This window comes from Protopterus annectens, chromosome 2.part0 (genome assembly GCF_019279795.1).
Source record: "Protopterus annectens isolate FY-2018-M chromosome 2.part0, PAN1.0, whole genome shotgun sequence".
Lineage (NCBI taxonomy): Eukaryota > Metazoa > Chordata > Ceratodontiformes > Protopteridae > Protopterus > Protopterus annectens.
Window position 1 is genome coordinate 683,993,131 of NC_056728.1, and position 17,837 is coordinate 684,010,967.

The 17,837-nt window shown below is 37.5% G+C and overlaps 1 protein-coding gene across 3 annotated transcripts in view; it reads left to right on the top strand.

Annotated features, from left to right (window-relative positions):
• Positions 1 to 5,512: 5,512 nt before the first annotated feature.
• LOC122793190 (paralemmin-2-like) overlaps positions 5,513 to 17,837 on the top strand; it is a 1,494,700-nt gene continuing 1,482,375 nt past the window's right edge. For 2 of the 3 annotated variants that reach the window (XM_044061016.1, XM_044061018.1), the window contains exon 1: positions 5,513 to 5,986. In XM_044061016.1, coding sequence (XP_043916951.1) covers positions 5,942 to 5,986 — 45 coding nt within the window. In that variant the 5' untranslated portion in view covers positions 5,513 to 5,941. The remainder of the gene's footprint in view (positions 5,987 to 17,837) is intronic. The other variant, XM_044061019.1, reaches the window with a different exon arrangement.

Genomic DNA, 17,837 nt, shown 5'->3' on the forward strand with positions numbered 1-17,837 from the left:
CTCCCCCTCCTTTTGTGGTTCGGTCCGAGTTTTGGGGCTGGAAAGCATGGTATGAAGTATAGCCTGGTAGTGCTTGGGTGCTCTCGGTAGCCTTGAACCAGGTTTCTGTTACTGCACAGAAATCGATATTCTCCATACTGAGGAGAGTCTCGAGTATGTGCATCTTGAGGTTTAGACTTCTGGCATTGAGCAGCATTACCCTTAGTTTTTTTTTCTTTGTGTTGTCTATGGGGGTGGGTTTGTCTTTTGAGCCTTGCCTAAAAAAGGCACTATGGGGGAGGCAAGAGCCTTAGCCAGTATTCGAAAACCCAGGGGTGACAGGTGCAAGCCGTCCCTAGTGAAGCAATGTGGCTTGTCGAGCATGTCATCCCAGGCTGACAGACACTGGATCCCCTTTGAATGACACCAATACTTTAGCCAATTGTTAAAATTGATAATTTTGTCTTTATACTGTGGCATCATTCTTGGTGAGAGTAAGATGCTACTCAAGGTCAGGGTTATACCGGCCTGGGCTACATGATCAAAGAGCTCCTGTATGTCTTTTTTCATGTAGTCCATGGAGGTACGTCTCAGGTCATTCACACCAGCATGGACAATGACGGAGTCATACTTGTACTTGCTTTGGTGTGACCCGAGTGCTTGTGTTATGTGGCGGATCCTGGCACCCGACAGGCAGCTTACAGTGACCTTCTCCTTGTTCAGCCTGGTGAGTGGGACGTCAGTGTGTCGGACAATAGAGTCACCTATTACAAGTGTATTAGGTGTGTTGTTTAGCCTTAAGGGCTGTGACTGTGTGGCACACTGACTTTGTAAACTATGTGCTACGTGGATATTGTTTCGTGGTAGGTGTTGCTTGGATGTCTGCTTTGGAGGTCTCTGCTGCTTAGGCAGATTTTTATTTAGAGCCTCCGAGTATGTTTTTATGTGCTTATGTGTTTGGTTTGTTGATGCAATAGGTCTATGTGAGACTGGATTTGTGGTGTGTGTGGTTACCTTCTCCTCTTGACAGGCTGTGCCAGTACTGGGTTGAGAGAGCTTAGCCTCCAGTTTGGCTATATAGTTGCATCTCTCACATATATTTGAGCTTGTTGGGAGGAGGAGAGGGTGGTCTGTATACATAAGGCAGTTGTAACATTGCCTCAAGATTCCTAGATTCACCAGCTGGACTGGAGAGTAAACTCGAAACTGACCTTTGGACATGCCTGAATAATATAGGGAACTACTTACTGACTGATCAGAAAGAACCAATAGGGAGCAAGCGCTTTGAAGGAGTATAAGAGAATGTAGTGCTTTAGTTTGTGTTTACCTATGAGATTACTTATACAAGCAAGCGCAGGGCTTTAAAATGAGAATAGAGTGCTTAATTTGAGATTTAGAGCAGTTCTAAGGGAAAAAGTGAAGAGTAGACCTTGTGGGGCTGGGAATAGTTTAAGCTTGTTTAAGCGGCGCTGCCCGACGCTGCTCTGTGTGCAAGACCACGCTAAAAGAGGGTTGCAGGGTTTTAAGAGATAGAGATCAAGGAGTTTAGAATTGACCCAAAATGGCCAATAAAACTACAGTTTCTAGGCAGTAACCACTCCTACAGGGACAGGCAGGCTGTTCAGTGTTAACCACTGCTACTGGTGAACACAGAGACTTCCCTTTAGTCCAAGCAAGCACTGGCCTCCAAGAAACTTACAAACAGTTCAGAACAGCAAATCTGTAACTGAACTTTCTTAAATTTCAGAAAGTGAGAAAAAAGCAAGATTTTTTTTTTTTCTTTTTTGTTTTAGTTTAAAGGTAGCAGAGATGCACAAGTAGCAAAATAATCACAACAGTGCAATAAATGACCCCACACTTGAGTGCTAGGCCAAAGTCAGGTGAAATGCAGTTTTAAGAGAAAAAAACGATTTTAAATTAAGTGCATCACAGAAAATGCAGTAAACAGGCTCTAGATGTGTTCTAAATACTGTTTCTAATACAGATATAAACTTTAGCAAGCTGGAAAATGTCGAAAAGTAGGTGACAAAGCAGTAATTCTTAACAAAAAAGCAGAAGAAAATACTTAAAATCTCAAAAGTGGCTCCTTTCTCCTCTCAGCATTTTCTCCCCTTGGTAGATGCTTCAGCAACAACTAACAAGCCTGGAAAAACGCCAAAACCACGAGGCAGCAGGGTTTTAAGAGAGAGAGATCAAGGAGTTTAGAATTGACCCAAAATGGCTAATAGATATAGATATATATGAAATTGTAAAAAGTGTTTTATGTAGGTGAATACCTATTTACACCCACCTATGCTGAGGGGGGGGGGTGTCCCCACACCTTGTTTTTATGTATATAAAATAACTTGATGGTCACACATTTGGAATCTCTGCTGGCAGACAAACAGAAACTGTGTGCAGTGATTCATGGCACACAACACTGACTGATGAGCATACCTTTGGAGTATACTCAGTGAGTTAAAACCTTGTCCATGTTACTTATGCCAAAGTGTCGGCAAGTCAAGTTACTGACTTGTCATTTATTGTTAGCTTTGCAAATGGTATTGTATTATCATTGCATGTTATTGTCCAGATTTCTTTAAAGGGCTCCACTGAGATCTATCCAGTTAGACATTTCCAGTTAACAAATTAAAGCAATAAATATAGAGATAGATGAATGAATGAATGAAGTGAGGTTAAAAATAACTTGCGTAGTGCTCTGTAGAAGAAAAATAGCAGGAATGAGCTGGACTGACGGAATAATTAGAATGGAAGGAAGACTGAATCTGATGGAAATTACAAGGGATAGGAGATGTGGTCAGGTGGTAGTCAATGGGATACACCGCAGACTAGATGCAGAGAAACACAGAGATGATGTCATACCTTTTGCAAATAAGCTACTAAAGCTTTTAGATTAACAGGAGCATTTTGTAAGAAGGTAAGGGAACACTGACTAGTATTCAGTGAGGGTGAAGATTTTTATATTTTCAAAAACTTGCAATAACCACTCAGTTTAAAGAGCCTTATAAAGCTCAGATATACTGTCTCTTTTCTTCTCACTGATCTGTGTCATAGGTCTAAGAATATGAGCTGGTATTCTAAGCTTTTTAAGCATCTGAGCTGGTATTCAAATCAATTTTTTTTTTCTAAAAGAGATATCTGTAATGCCTGTTTTTACCAATGCAACATGAATAATGCACTTTTTTCTCCCTGTGTCTTCACTAGTGGGTATTAAAAGCATTGCATCTAGCATCAATAATTTACATTTCCTAACCACATATTCATGTTAATTTGAAAGCCAGCGTAACTGTATTGTACACTCACCTTGTCTAATAGAAGATATATCGCCATTGTATTCCTGTGTTTTCTTCAGCATGGCATTTCTCCTTTTTTTCTGCCAGTCAGAATGCAAAGAAGCTTTTTTTTGTGCAGAACATTATAGAAAATTGGAGTAATCTTCTCATGGATAATGCAAGGAAAGCTCAAACTGAGTATCTAAGGAGGCAATGTAATGCATAAAAAGGGCAGGGAGTGGGCTACAGGTGGGCAGTTAACTGCAGTTTGCTGATAGAGAAGACAGGCGGTATTTTTCCTGGGTCTATATCAGAATAGTGAAGAGGCGTTTAATCGAACGCCTTTTCGTTGATACATAAAGAGCGAATGCACTAAAGCGCGAATGCTCAGAACACCAATTTCTTTCCCTGGGAAAGAAATCACTTGGCTTTCCCTGTGTGTTTTCCCCTTCCCCCACTGTAGTGCGATCTTGGAGGTGTTATCTTAAGTTAGGGGGTGTGGGGGGCACAGTCCCCACGTTGGGGGGTGTGGGGGTCAAAGCCCCCCACATTGTAATGTTTGAAAGTGTGTGCGTTTGTTTGTTAGTGCTACCGATTTCTTTCCCAGGGAAAGAAATCGGTGTTCTGAGCATTCACTGTTTATCTGTTGGCGAAGAGGCGTTCGATTAAATGCCTCTTCACTATTCTGATATAGACCTTTTTTCCTGGTGTCAGCTCCTGCATATATTCATGAATAACTCTGCATGCTTATGACGTGGGTTATACTCAAAATTATATCTGTGGCATCATCACTAGTCAAGAAAAATAAGTCTGGCACATAAATTCTGATGCCATCAAAATGACAGTTCAGTGATCAGAAATCAAAAATTCCACAAAACACTCTTTTAAATGTTACCGTCTTTCCAGCAGGGGAGCTACCCACTTTCCTTGAGATAGGTAGCATTGTTCTCCTACTGTATTACTACCATGCCAAGATCACACAAAGCCAAGTATGGTGACAGTATTTTAAACAAAAGAAATGCTGTATCACTGTCATTCTGCATGCTGTGCAACAACAAGATTATTATAACTTAGAAGAACTGATATGTAGGGATCACAGTCCTCCATATCAGAGGTGGGGAGGCTTGTTTCACTGCATATATTGGCCCACAAAATTCTGTTGTTAGAAGGGATTTAATTTTTTTTTCTACATAATTGTGTAGATATCACTATCTTGAACACTAAAGATTCGGAAATTGTTCTTTTCATATCTCTTGTGGAGTACAGTATGTCAACTGCATTATAGTGAAGGTTACCATGTGACTATATATGCCTACACAATGAATATACACATTAAAATCTTACTGGTAAATGTGGTAAAGTCAGAAGGCTTTGAAATTGTTTTTATACTATTTCAGTAGAAAATACTACAGTTAAAGAAAGTACCAGAAGAGGTGTGAATATGACTGCATGACTGATGTATGTGTGGAATACAACATATAGTACTATATAAATGACACATTGATTGAAACCTAACATGCATAAACATGAATGTCTGACAGTGACAAGTTGAGTTACATTATCTCATTTTTCATTGTGTTCAGACATTGCTAATGGCATATAGAATCAGTACGAAACTTTTTGCAAAATTCTGAATTGCACAAGAAACAGAATTAACAAAAGTTAGAATCTAAACTAAAGGGTACACCTGTAAATGTTAATTCAGATTTTTTTTAACAAATATGCATACTGCAGTTGCACTTATTCTTACATCATTGAATCTGTCTCCTGTATTCTTGTTACTTACTTATAAAGTACTTGTGAATTTTACTTTGTGTACCTGGGAATGTGTCATTCTGTTCATTTGCATTTTTTGCACAATTGTTTAAAGATAATACAGACTAAAAAATGATGATTCTTACTCAGTACTTCTACTAGTTAAATAAAATTAAAAAATAAAACAAAGACAATAATAATAACCTCAGGAAATGAAATTATGTCAGTAGAAAAAAAAAACAGAAAATGAGTTGATGTTCAGTAAAAGATGACAACCTATTTATGTTATGGAATACAATCTATACAAACCCTGTCTGTGTCAATCTGCATTAGTTTCATAGGTTCATAGCATTAAAGCTTTTGTTACAGAAACTAGGTAGATTGGTACGTATTGCACTGTTCAGGATTGATCAGCCCTCCCCTGCTGTTTCTTGATTGTGGACAAATATCACATCACAGCAGCTCTTGCCTTCCAGGTTATGTGCAGCTCCTGGTTTGTAGCTTTGGTGCCGTTAGCTGCTGATGAGCAGCTTCTGCTGTGTTCCCGCCGCTCTATAGGTGGAGCAAGAAAGGCAGACTGAAAACGTCAAAGCAAGAAAAAAAATGTAGCCAAGCAAGTGGTCTCTTTACTCAGCTGCTTTTAGTGCACATACATGGTTTGTGTGACAGCAGCAGCCCCTGTTAACTAACAGCAATGAAATGCAGTCAGTGCTGCAAGTGGGGAAGCAAACCGCCACTGAGCCAGTGACTAAAATGATCCTTCCCTGAGCTAGCCTTCACACACACACACTCTCTCTCTTACGCACACACATATACACACACTAGCTCAAATTGTTTGACTGCATCAGGGGAGAGGGACTTGCTTTCTGATGTTCGTGGTGCCTGATTTCTTTTGGTGACTGCATTCTATTTTTTTTTTAATTGCTTTCCTCAGGATGGCGGAGGCAGAATTACACAAGGAGAGACTACAAGCCATAGCAGTAAGTCAAATCATTACCTTTCATTATTGCCTTTTGTCTGCATTAAAATCTGTAAGCTTTTAAATGTTGTGATATTCTGCTTGCAAATCTAGACATTTATGCTAAGTATCAAGGCAGGATTCCTTGCGCTCTCATTTTTTTTTTTTTTGCAAACTTTCTCTTTGGTTATTTATTAATTTATGCCTTTCGCTTTGCTGTATGTGTACATTCTGTGCTTGATTTGTAACTGCAAGATGTTGTTTACTTCAGTAGTTGAAAATGATCCAAGTGGGAAAGGTGATCATGTAATTATGGTGCTACTGTCGGCAGTGGCTAGGAACTCAGAAGATCCAGTTTCCCTTGCTCCCAGGATAGGAAAATTGTAGTACACATAATGGCCTATGAAATTAAAGGAGAAACACCCAGGAGGATGACACAATGCTTTTTATGTGACAAAAATAAAACCTTAAATAAATCACAGAGGTAAAAAACAGGATTATCTTCTCATCACCCCTCCTTTCTTTTCACTACCAATGTGCAGTGACCTCAGGAAAGATATAGCAGCAAATGTGAAAAAGGACTGCAGGGATTTTATTATGCATATGAGTATTAGGGAGATTCAAAGGCAAGAGCCTCAGTAACTTCTCCCAGTAAGTCTGAGGTGCGTTTCAACCAAGGTTTGTGGACATCAAAACTGGTTGTGGTACAACCTTTGAAATCAGCAGAAGTAGCAAATTCTTAACCAAGGATGAGGCTTTGCAAAGAATGCATACCCTATGTCCCCTTCCTTATCAGCCTGTTGTCACGCAGCTGTAGACAGCTGACCCTCACCAGAGAGTTAAAATATATTGCGTACAATAACATGAAATTAAAAATTCTAGGAACCACGGGAAAATTAATGCCTTGAATGTGAAATTATTTTATTAATATTTCCACAAAATGACGACTGACTGTTTATCTCTAGTGGACAGACACTGACCATTAATGGGCAGTTCCCTTGTAGTCTGTAGCTGTACATGGGGACTGGGAGCTATAGAGCTGGTGTTCCTAATTGTTCACAACCTCCCCATTTGTGCTTTTCTTCTGGCTTGGAAGGAATTAAGCCACCCTTTTATTATCTAACTGTCATCCAGAAAAAGCACCCCTTTTGTTTTGCTTCAGTTGCCAAAGCCCATAAATAGTAAGGCTGGAGTGCCTTTCACACCTCTGACCTTTATACATCCATTAACCTTATAACCTAGCATATGTTCTAAAGCAGCTACGTATTTGGCATGCCAGGCTCATTTGAACTGTCATACCCATGTAGTTGTAAGCTACCTTTCATCTTTTAATTAGCAAAATGAATTGCAAATTTTAGAATGAGAGGGAGAACCAGCCTGTTGTGCTTGAGTTATGTCTTAAGATGAATGACTACTGAAACATGCTGGATATTAAAAATGTTAAATTACATATGAGCTACAATAAACAGAAACAAAAAAGGAAGGAGGGGGCAGAGTACAATCGTAGCATGCTCAAATGAAATCTCATGTTAAAAGAGTGAGATGATGCAACTCAGTACCTTCAGAATAAGTCGGTATCATGAAACTGCAGGTCAGAGTTAAGTATATAGTGCCATACAACCATCTGCATTCTATTTTAACTAAAAGGGGCATCAGACCACCCAGCTGCAGAACAAAAAATGAAGTCAGAAGGTCACGTTGCATCTAAAACGCTTAAACGGATTTGAGGTTTTGTGAGTGTAGTATAAGAAATAATAAAGACAAGCAAACAGAGGAAATAGGTAATGCAATAGTATCATTAAATGTATGATCTTGCATATTGGAGAGATATTATTTTTATTTACATATATTAATGAAATTATACAAACATTGCAAAGCAAGAACAGTGCTTTGATCTCTTTACAAAGAAAGTGACAGCCTGTCTGCATGTGGAAAATTCTGAGTTTCTTTTGCCAGAATTTCAAACGTTCATTTACAGCTTCAGTGCTGCTGAGAAGTGTGAGAGTTTGGTTAGTGGGTATTTGAGAGAGACAGGCAAAGCTGGTTATTTAGGAACTAATTATACTAAATGATATTTTCCTATGAAAACTTTCTGTTTTAATCTTGCAGACTGTATGATTCTGAGCTTTGTTGCACTAAGTGGATTAGATGAATATTAACTGCTCAATGTTTAAGTGTTATTCTGTAATTGTTGTGAACAAATTACAATGAAATTAGTGAGACAAAAACTGACAATCTAGTGTCTGGCCTTTTGACCTATTATCGAGTTACAAAACTAGTTGCTTGATGTAGGGTGAAGGTGGAGTAAGAAGGTGTCTCAGCTGTGTCAGGAATTGCTCATGAGTGGTCAGAATTGCTGTCAGTTTGTGATGAAGTAAATCAGACATTTACTGTCAACCACAGGAAATATGAAGCAAAGCTGCATCACATGGGAAAAAGTAAATATATATAAATATATACATATATATTTTTCTCAGCTTGTTTTATTCTGCGGTTTACTGTTTATATCCACTGTTCTACACTCTTTTCTTTCTATTCCTTAATAATGAAAATATGCATTTTCTTCCGTGTCTTCTGTATTACATCCAGTCAATATAAATAAGCTAATGCATTGAATGACAGACAAAACGAGACCCTTGCCAAGGCAAGTAAACACATTATACATTAGAATGGGTTTAAGTAGGTGGCATATGACAATGTCTGCTTGCTCATGTCAGGTGGGTTTAAAAGGCAGGTTTGAAAGTTTGCTACTGTCAAAGTGATCATGTATTCGGTGATGTGATCTGACAAAACAATTGCCAGAAATGAGAGCCTTACAGGCAAGCTGCAGCACATTGTGACAGTGCCATATTGTTGAAGCATGAAAGTCTGGGTTCCCATCTTATGGTGTGTAGACTGTGAGGGGGGCAAAGGGACTAACTTAAGAACAGGAAAAATGCACATGTGAGAGAGAGTTTTGAAATGTTACTAACCACATGTTCTGTAATGTTATTCAGTGCCTGTCAAGGCTCATCATGAATCGTTAACATTCATAAGACTCTTTACAAAGAAATCATTCAAAATAATATTGATTATTGCACAGACTAAAGCAACAAGCAAACACCTGTTCACATTGGGCAATTTGTTTTGGAACATAACTTAATTTTAGCAGTCTAAGATGATAATGGTTGAACAGAACTCTTGTATAGTTAAAATATTGTTACCTTTAATAAAAGTGTTCTGCCTGTTTTTTTGTTCTAATTTCTCCTACTTGTATCTGGCTCAGTTTTTCCAACTTGAGCTTTCATATTTGTGAAAATGTCAGTCCACATTAGAACAACATAAAGACCTTAATTTATTTTCTTCTTTTTTTTTTTTTTTCATTTTGTTGCTGGAGCATTTATAAAGGCTGACAGCTGTCTGAGTGTTAGGCAAGACTCTACAAATGAACAAATGAGCGAGACATTTCTTGGATTAACACTGTGGAGGAGGGGCAATCTTTGGAGAGCCTATGGCTTCTGTATCCTGTCAGAGTGTTAAACCTATGAAGACACACTTGTAGAGGTGTTGTTGCTGTTATAGCTTAATAATTTTCTTAGCATTAAAACATATGGTTAAAATAATCAAATTGTTACAAGCAGCATATGTCATACTGCTTGGAACTATGCTGAACATATTAATATAAGAAACATGTAGTTATAAACAAGAGCTGCATGCCAGCCAGATAAATAGTTAACACTTGTATCTATAAAGTGACAGAAGAAAACTGTTTTAATCTTTACCTCTTGTTGCACACCATGCTTAAATTGCAACTCAGTTTAATATTGCTTCTGCTCCTTTGTTTAGTTATAAATACTGTACTGGTCACCAGTCTTTATGAATCCATTCTGCTATTTTAGTTCTCACTATGTTCATCATTAGACTGCTCCAGGCATCATGTACATCATTTAACTGCTGTTCTAGTATGGCATTTATCGCAGCGTTTCTCCTGAATAGACATCCATTTGTTATTAGGCTCCTACATCTGAACAATGTAAGATGATGCAGGTTTATAGGTAGCCAGGGGACCTAGGGCCTACATCTGTGTGCTACTGTTTTTCTGGTTCATGTGTTGGTAAGCTTGGTCTCAGTCTAATGTCGAGTGCTCCCCCTGGATATGTGTATTATCTGCTGTTTATGCCAGTCAGGTAAACATTTTATTTTATTTATTTGTTAATCAAGGTAAACCAACTAGGCTTAATGCCACTTTTCAGGGGCAACCAGAAAGCAGTGTCTGATTAAGTGATTTGTTCACAGAAACACAATAGGCAAGTGGAGACTGAGGGAATCAAACTCAGTGCCATGAAGTGAAATTTGCTAGAACTACTTTTTAACAATCTGTGCATGCTGTAAGATATGTTTGTGTCTATGACTGTATTTCAGAGCAGTTGCATTTTTTTAGAACGTCTGTCCCTTTAGTGCATTGTTTTGCAACATTATATAATTTTTTATGAGCATGTTTTATAGTCTGTGTTCCTTGATTCTTTGATTTACTATAGTGCATTAGATCAAGGATTTGGTATAAAGATTTGTAATGTATTGCTTGCACATCCTTGCTTAATTATTAACTGGGCACTACTTTTGTATATTCACATACTTTTGCCTAACAGAATGGGTTGAATCTGAAAATGGGTCATTATGGACAATCCACTTACCTGGTTAGCAAAGATAAATATAACAAGCTTAGAACATTGTAAAAACCAATAGGTGGGATGATACGTAAATGATAACTGCTATTAAGGTCAACTGTGACCAAGTACAGCAACATATCCAGAAGGATTATGATAACAGTCAGGAGAGGGACAAGGTAGCTTGGTCATCTGAGGAACCTTTTCTGGCACAACCCAGTTCAGACTCACAAAGATAAAGTCAAATTGTATAGCAATAAGCCACAGCTGGGTGTGGGTAATGCTGATTTACCCACTGTTGGTATGGTTTTATCAATCAGGCTTCACCCTCGTGACCAAACCAAGCTAACCGTGGGTAAATCAGCATTACTCGGACCCAGCAGTGGGTTATTGTTATTATACAATGACATTATTTAAGAAAAAGTTACTTACTTATCTTAAATAATGTCCTTGTATAATGGCAGTGTGATGCTCTTCTATGTTTTCCCTGGTATCCTGGGGTTTTCTTGATGTACTGTGCATGCGTATGGGACTTGCATTCCCATGCTTACACACTACATCAGTGCTCTTTAAAGGAAGCAATGGAGAAATAAAGATCTCCATTGCTTTTTTTGTTTGTTTTTAATTAATTAAAAATAGGAAATTGGGAAACTTTAAATGTGCAGGAGAGAAAGGACAGAGACAATATAAGGATAATAAGGTGTGTTTCTCTAGTTTTGCATAACCCACCTGATTATCCTTGTATTTTCTCTGTCATATCTGTCTTGTTCTGTTGAAATCTCTTGATTTTGTAAGTTTATTTTTTGTTTTTTTTAATAAAATTTAGGACCATATACTAATAGAAGAAAGTCTGGCTGACTGGACTTTTTTCCATTGGTATATGCTCGATTTACAATTGGCATGCTGGTTGGGCTGTCCAGTCAGCATACTCATTTTTGAATGTTAATGGCCAGTCATTGTATAATGCAAAACAATACATAACAAACAGGTCAGCTTGTAAAGCATACAGAACAAGATAAAAATAATAAATATAAAAGAAGTCCAGTGACAAAGAGATAAGGCAAACTATACAAAAGTCGGCAGTATAATGTAATAAATGTACAGAATATACTTAGAGTGCTAATACAGCATTGGGGATTAAGGAGCAAAGCACATCAATGAAAAACTTTCAGACACTCTTCACAAAGATACACAAAGCATTAAGTCAGAAACTTACTATTGTATTAAACGACAGAGATTGGAGGAAGAAATCATATGGTGGGCATAAATGTGTATAACAAGTGAAGAAGGCTTCTTATCAAAATAAAAAAAAATATGACATTGTGGCCACCTTTGCTGCATCATTTGGAAAAGAATAAACTATAAAATATTATTAATCACACAAAATGATGCAATAAATTAGTAGTGCACAGATAATCAAGATGTTTTCTAAAATGTACATTTTTTTTGGTTTCTAAGCCTAGATGTCATTCAGTTGAACACATATTTTGCACTTATAAGCAACGACTAGAAACAATTAAGCAAAAACTGAAAAACACCCATTTAATGCAGTGCACCACCCTTTATTTTCAAAGTCTTGTTTTTAGCATCTTAAGACTAAAAGGAGGTAAATGTTAATTTCTGGGATCTGTCTGTCAGCAGTAAGACTCACAAATAGTATCAAATCCATCATATGGCCGTATGCCATAACATTCACATGGTGGGATTTGGCTCATACTACAGAAAAACAAAAAAAATCAGTGTTACACAGTTATACTGTTTATGAACTGGAGAACTGCTGGCAAGTGCTGTTCTTTATTTGAGTGTGACCTCTGGCCTTTTTAACAGTGTTGTCATCCTAGTCCATCTGTAAACTGTAGCAAAGTAATCCGGTGCTTTCTTCAGAGACATAAGGAGACCTTCTCTGGTGTATGTTTAATCTTGCATTTCTGTAAAATGTGCTTGTGCAACTTTATGCAGAAAACAAAGATTCATTGTACATTGAGTCAGTGTGGACAGTACAGGGTACTACTTTATAAAGAGCATACTGACAAACGTACAGATATACATATATGTGCAAACACATGTATGTACATGTGCACTCTTGTGCACATACACGTAAATGCACACCACACACTACACACACAGATGCACATACATGCATACATACACATGCACACACACACACACACACACACACACACACACACACACACACACACACACACACACACACACACACACACACACACGCACACACACACAAATTCATATACAAATGCAAAAAGTCTCACACACATACATATGCATGTACACACAAGTTTAATTATGCATTTAGCTCTTAACATAATTGATAATTACCTGTTACTCACTTTCCTTGGCATGCAGTCACATGGTGGTGAGATCTGAATTTGGCATACCAGTGTACCATAACATAGCATACATGAGAAATCTCCATACCAAAGTCATTTGGGCAATTTAATGCCATGCGCATGTTGTGTATCTCCTGGATAGATGTTTTGTTGAGCTGTGCTGCGCCTACTGAAAATCTCAATAGAAGTAAAAACTTAATGCACACAATCTATAGATTATTGGCAGGCACATTACATTCTTTAGTAAAGTTCACATTTACTAATTAAGCTAAAGAGGGTACATTATTTTAGGTGCATTAACATCAAACTGCAATATCTTAGAGTTTAGTAATGGCAAGACCTTAAAATACTCTATCCTTCTAGCAGTACAATCTCTGCAATCTTTTAATTTTATTTATTTAATATTTTTTTGGGGGGGTGTCTAACCCAATTATTCTTCTAGCTAACTCACACCCTCTCAGGAAAACTGTGCTACCTATCAAGGGTATAGCATTGGGAATTTTTCATTCTCTGCTTCCTTAATCGCTTACCTATAGTAGCATCAGTGGGCACACGTGCTTTAACTTTATTAAAATTGCTACTTATGCTGATGCCATCAAGCATTCATTATGGAGGCGAGTGCCATAACTTTAGAAAAAAAAGTGGCCATATCACAAAAGCTCATAAGTCTCCTGTGTTACATATTTTGGTAGAAAACATACTTGTGTTTATGCAGCCTTGTCTTTAAAAAGTTGTTGTTGTGTCTTTCGGCTTTTCCTGGTTAGGGGTCGCCACAGCAGAACTCCGGTCCGCTAATGATTGGCAGTAGATTTTTACATGCCGAGTTGCCGGCCCTGACTCAAAACCGTCAACAAAGGTACGCCCATTCACGCATGTCTCCACACAGAAGATGCTTTAGCTGAGAATCTAACAGGACAACGTCTTACTATGAGGCAACAACACTACCGCAACACCACCACCGCTGTTAATTCTTGTCTTTAAAAAGTACAGATGCTAATTACACAAGGAATGCTGAACACTGAAGTTCTTGATGGCTGAACACAGATTTCAAAAGGTCCCCCCAAATATCCTTGGCCATCATATGGGCAGTTGCTCCTCTGTGCCCGTATGAAGGTAATGAGCTGTAAGGAAAAATTCACAAGTTTGGCCGACAGTGTGATTAAACTGGAGAAGAGTCAAAGATAAGATACCAGAAAAATAAAACCAGGGGAAACAAGTCTCTTTTACCTATTAAACAGTGTCTTATTGAATTCTAATTTGCACTTTGTAAACTGGGGTAGCCAGTGGGAGATTGCAAATATACAGTGAGAACCAATAAAGAATACCTCACTGCAGTATTGCTATCCAAAGAAATAATTTGAGACAAGCTTTGCAGTGATTTATGTCCCTGAAATATTTCTGTTTTTTGAACATATTTTTCTTTCAGCTTCAGGCTCTAATATCTTATGTAAAACATATCTTCAAGTCCACATTTTGGGTTTACATATACAGTAGAGAGTCGATTATCCGAACTAATTGGGAGCTAGGGTAGTTCAGATAATCAAACTGTTGGGATAATCAAACATACATTTAACCGGATTAAAACAACTACAAAAATCTTGTTTTTTCTGCATTGCCTTTCAACCATTCAATGATTCCAATGGACAATAAAGTATATTTTTCAGACACGACCAGGCTACAAGCTAAAAAACATGCACAAGCGAGTACATATAACTTTTACATGTTCAGACTTTATGATTTTTCCGATTCATAAACTTTGGAAGGCTGTGTTCTGATAATTGACATTTCTGATAATCAACATTTGGATAATTGGCTCCCTACTTTAACTATATACATTGCAAATAAGCACCTTTATATGTGTGCATCTGCTGTGTTCACATACAAAGGTAACTATCATTTGTTATTCCCTCATTAGACTGCACTGTGATTATTAGGTGAAGTATTTTTCTGAATTTCTTTGTGGATAATGATTTTGTTGTATTTGTATCCAGAATTTGAGTGCATTATGGGGTTAAAACTGTATAATTATCTTCAGTGCTAAGTGATCTAGATCAGAGTTATAGACTGATAAACTTGTGAATATTGCATTGGCTTGTTTTACCTGTACCTCACAATGTAGTGCCTTTTCCTTATTGTCATAATGTATATTGGGGATTATGGGATTTTCATAATGAATACAGCAAACTCATCTAACCAGACGTATTTCTTCTGTTGGATATGTATGACTGAATGTTGAAAAGTGTTACAGATTTTTAACAACATTGGACTTGTATCTAAGACACTTCAATAAAAGCAACATAAAACAATTGCATCACAAATTTAAAGTACTAAAAATATTTAATAAACCATACAAAACAGTTCAGAAAGAGTGTATCTACTAGTAGTTGGCATACAAAACTTTTCATCCCGCTTGGAACCTCCTGTTTGTATTAGTATTATTATTATAATAGTTGTAGCCAAGGCCATAGCACCTTAAGACAAGGAATATTTTCTGCAGTACAATAACAAGCCATATTTCACCTGTACAGAATCCTGCGGTACGTGAGCAACACAGCATTTATTGCCATTAGGACGTAAGTTTCTGTGATGGAAACTAATCAAAAAATATATTTATAACTCAAGGATTATTAAATTGCTGCTCAGTATGTTCCAAATAATTTGGTAATCCCCTGTCCTTGAATTCCACCTCTACTTTTCAAGACATGTTTCTAGTGACCACTTCTGCATTTGCACAGCATGCTTATGCACAATGACGTTGGGACAGTGACATTGTTCACAGCTCCTCCTACTTCCACCATGTTTGGTTAGGTTATGAGAGTTTTATGTTATCAGGCAGAAAAATCTGTTTCACGTGGTGCACTCTTCTTATATGTATTAAGAGTCAAAGGATAATTCATAGGTTCAAAGGTTGGTACTAGGCTATTGGCCCTAGGGCCTATTCAAGCCTAGCCATAACAATTCTCTGGCTATTTCTTCTCACAGTATTAACTTCCTTGGACCCCTGTCTAGCAGGGCGACTCATGTGATCCCCAGGGTGAATTTCTTATCTTCCATCCAATCATCAAGGTTCCTTTTGAAGAAGGCCAAAGAGGCAATCTGCTTGACATTTATGGGCATTCTATTCCAGAATCTGGGGAGTCTCTGGGTGAGGAACTTATCCCTCCAGCGTGTTTTGTTCATTGTGATGACAAGGTTTAGATCCCTGGAGCATCTAGAACAACAAAATGGTGTATGGAGTGGATAAAATGCAGCAAGAAAAACCAGAATCACCACTCCAAGTAGCCAAGAACCAGACTCAGTAGTATCAAATAAAAATAGTTAATTCCACAACAAGAAAGACTCAGTAGTAACACAGTCAGTCAAGCACTTTCATCAACCAAGACTTCTTCAGAACTGTGTTATACATCATTGACACACCTTAAATAAGCAGTCCCCCCACTTAACACACTAATTAAACTTTAAAAGCAAACACCCTAAAAAATAATTCTAAAACAGTAATACATAATACATAAATAAAATTTTGAACTAGTACAAAGTGTTTGACAACTATGGTATATAATAACACCAATACTATAACTTAAAAGCCCTGTGTTTCAACTCTGGCTTGATACAAATGTGGTCATTAATACCAGAGGCTACAGTGGCATTCAAACAAATTTGCCATCGCATTTCAGCCCTGTCCAATTTGTTGGTCCAGTCACCCCCTCTAATGTCCATACCTACCACCTCCAAAATACCAAAATGGAAAAAGTGGTCAGGATTGAGGTCAATATGCCTTAATAGTGCATTATTGTCGCCCCTTTTCCTAATACTATACAGGTGTTTATAAATTCTTCTCCGAAACCTCCTTTCCGTTTTACCTATATAGAAATTGTGACAACCCTGGCATACAGCAATATAGACTACACCGTTGGTGTTACAAGTTCCTGTGGCCAACCTAACTTCAAAGTCATTGGAACCTAAGCAAACAGTAGGGCATGAGATAATGTATTTACAATAACCACATGCCCCACACTTGGTAGTTCCCTTAATATTTTTATTCTGACTCTCAATAGGATGTTCTAACAAGTTTTTCAAATTCCTGTTGGTCCTGTAGGAGAAAATGGGTACCTCGCCTAAAACAGCCATCAATTCTTGGTTCACCTTGAATAAAATGCAAAGAACAAGGCAGGAAACCACTGGATAAACACTTTATATAAGTAAAGCTTTCGGATACAATCATTTCTCAATACAAAACAATGCATAGAACCAGCTCTTTATATATAGGTCCAAATATATCACATGACATGCAGCCAAAATCACATGATATGTCATCCAAATCACAAAAACATTTTAAAGAAACATTTTAAAAAAAAACTTTTTTAAAAAACTTAATACAAAAACTTGAAATACTTTAATAAAACTTTAAAAAATATATATATTTAGATAAAACTTCAGGCTAAGAGAGATTAGCTCTACTTAATTTAACTAAAATAGGTTTGAGACTGACTTGGCTATTCAAGCCTGGTTTTGAATCACTCATAAGTCTCAAGATCCATTCATATTCTTTAATTTCTAAGTGATTATTTAGGTCCCCTCCCCTAGGTGTAGGTGTAACGTGGTCAATAATTCTAAACCTAAAAAAATGCTGCTGACCAAATTCCTCTATATGTTTGAATAGTGCATTCCTGTCATAGCATCTCCTAATTTCTGACTTATGTTCAGTCATCCTGTCCTTAAGCCTGCAGGTAGTTTTGCCTACATAGAAAGCATTACATGCCTGGCAGGTAGCCAAGTAAACCACATGGGTAGTAATACATGTACCTGCTACTCTAAAACTAAATGTCCTACCATTGATAGGATGCACAACGTATCATTTTCTGTACTACAAATGTCA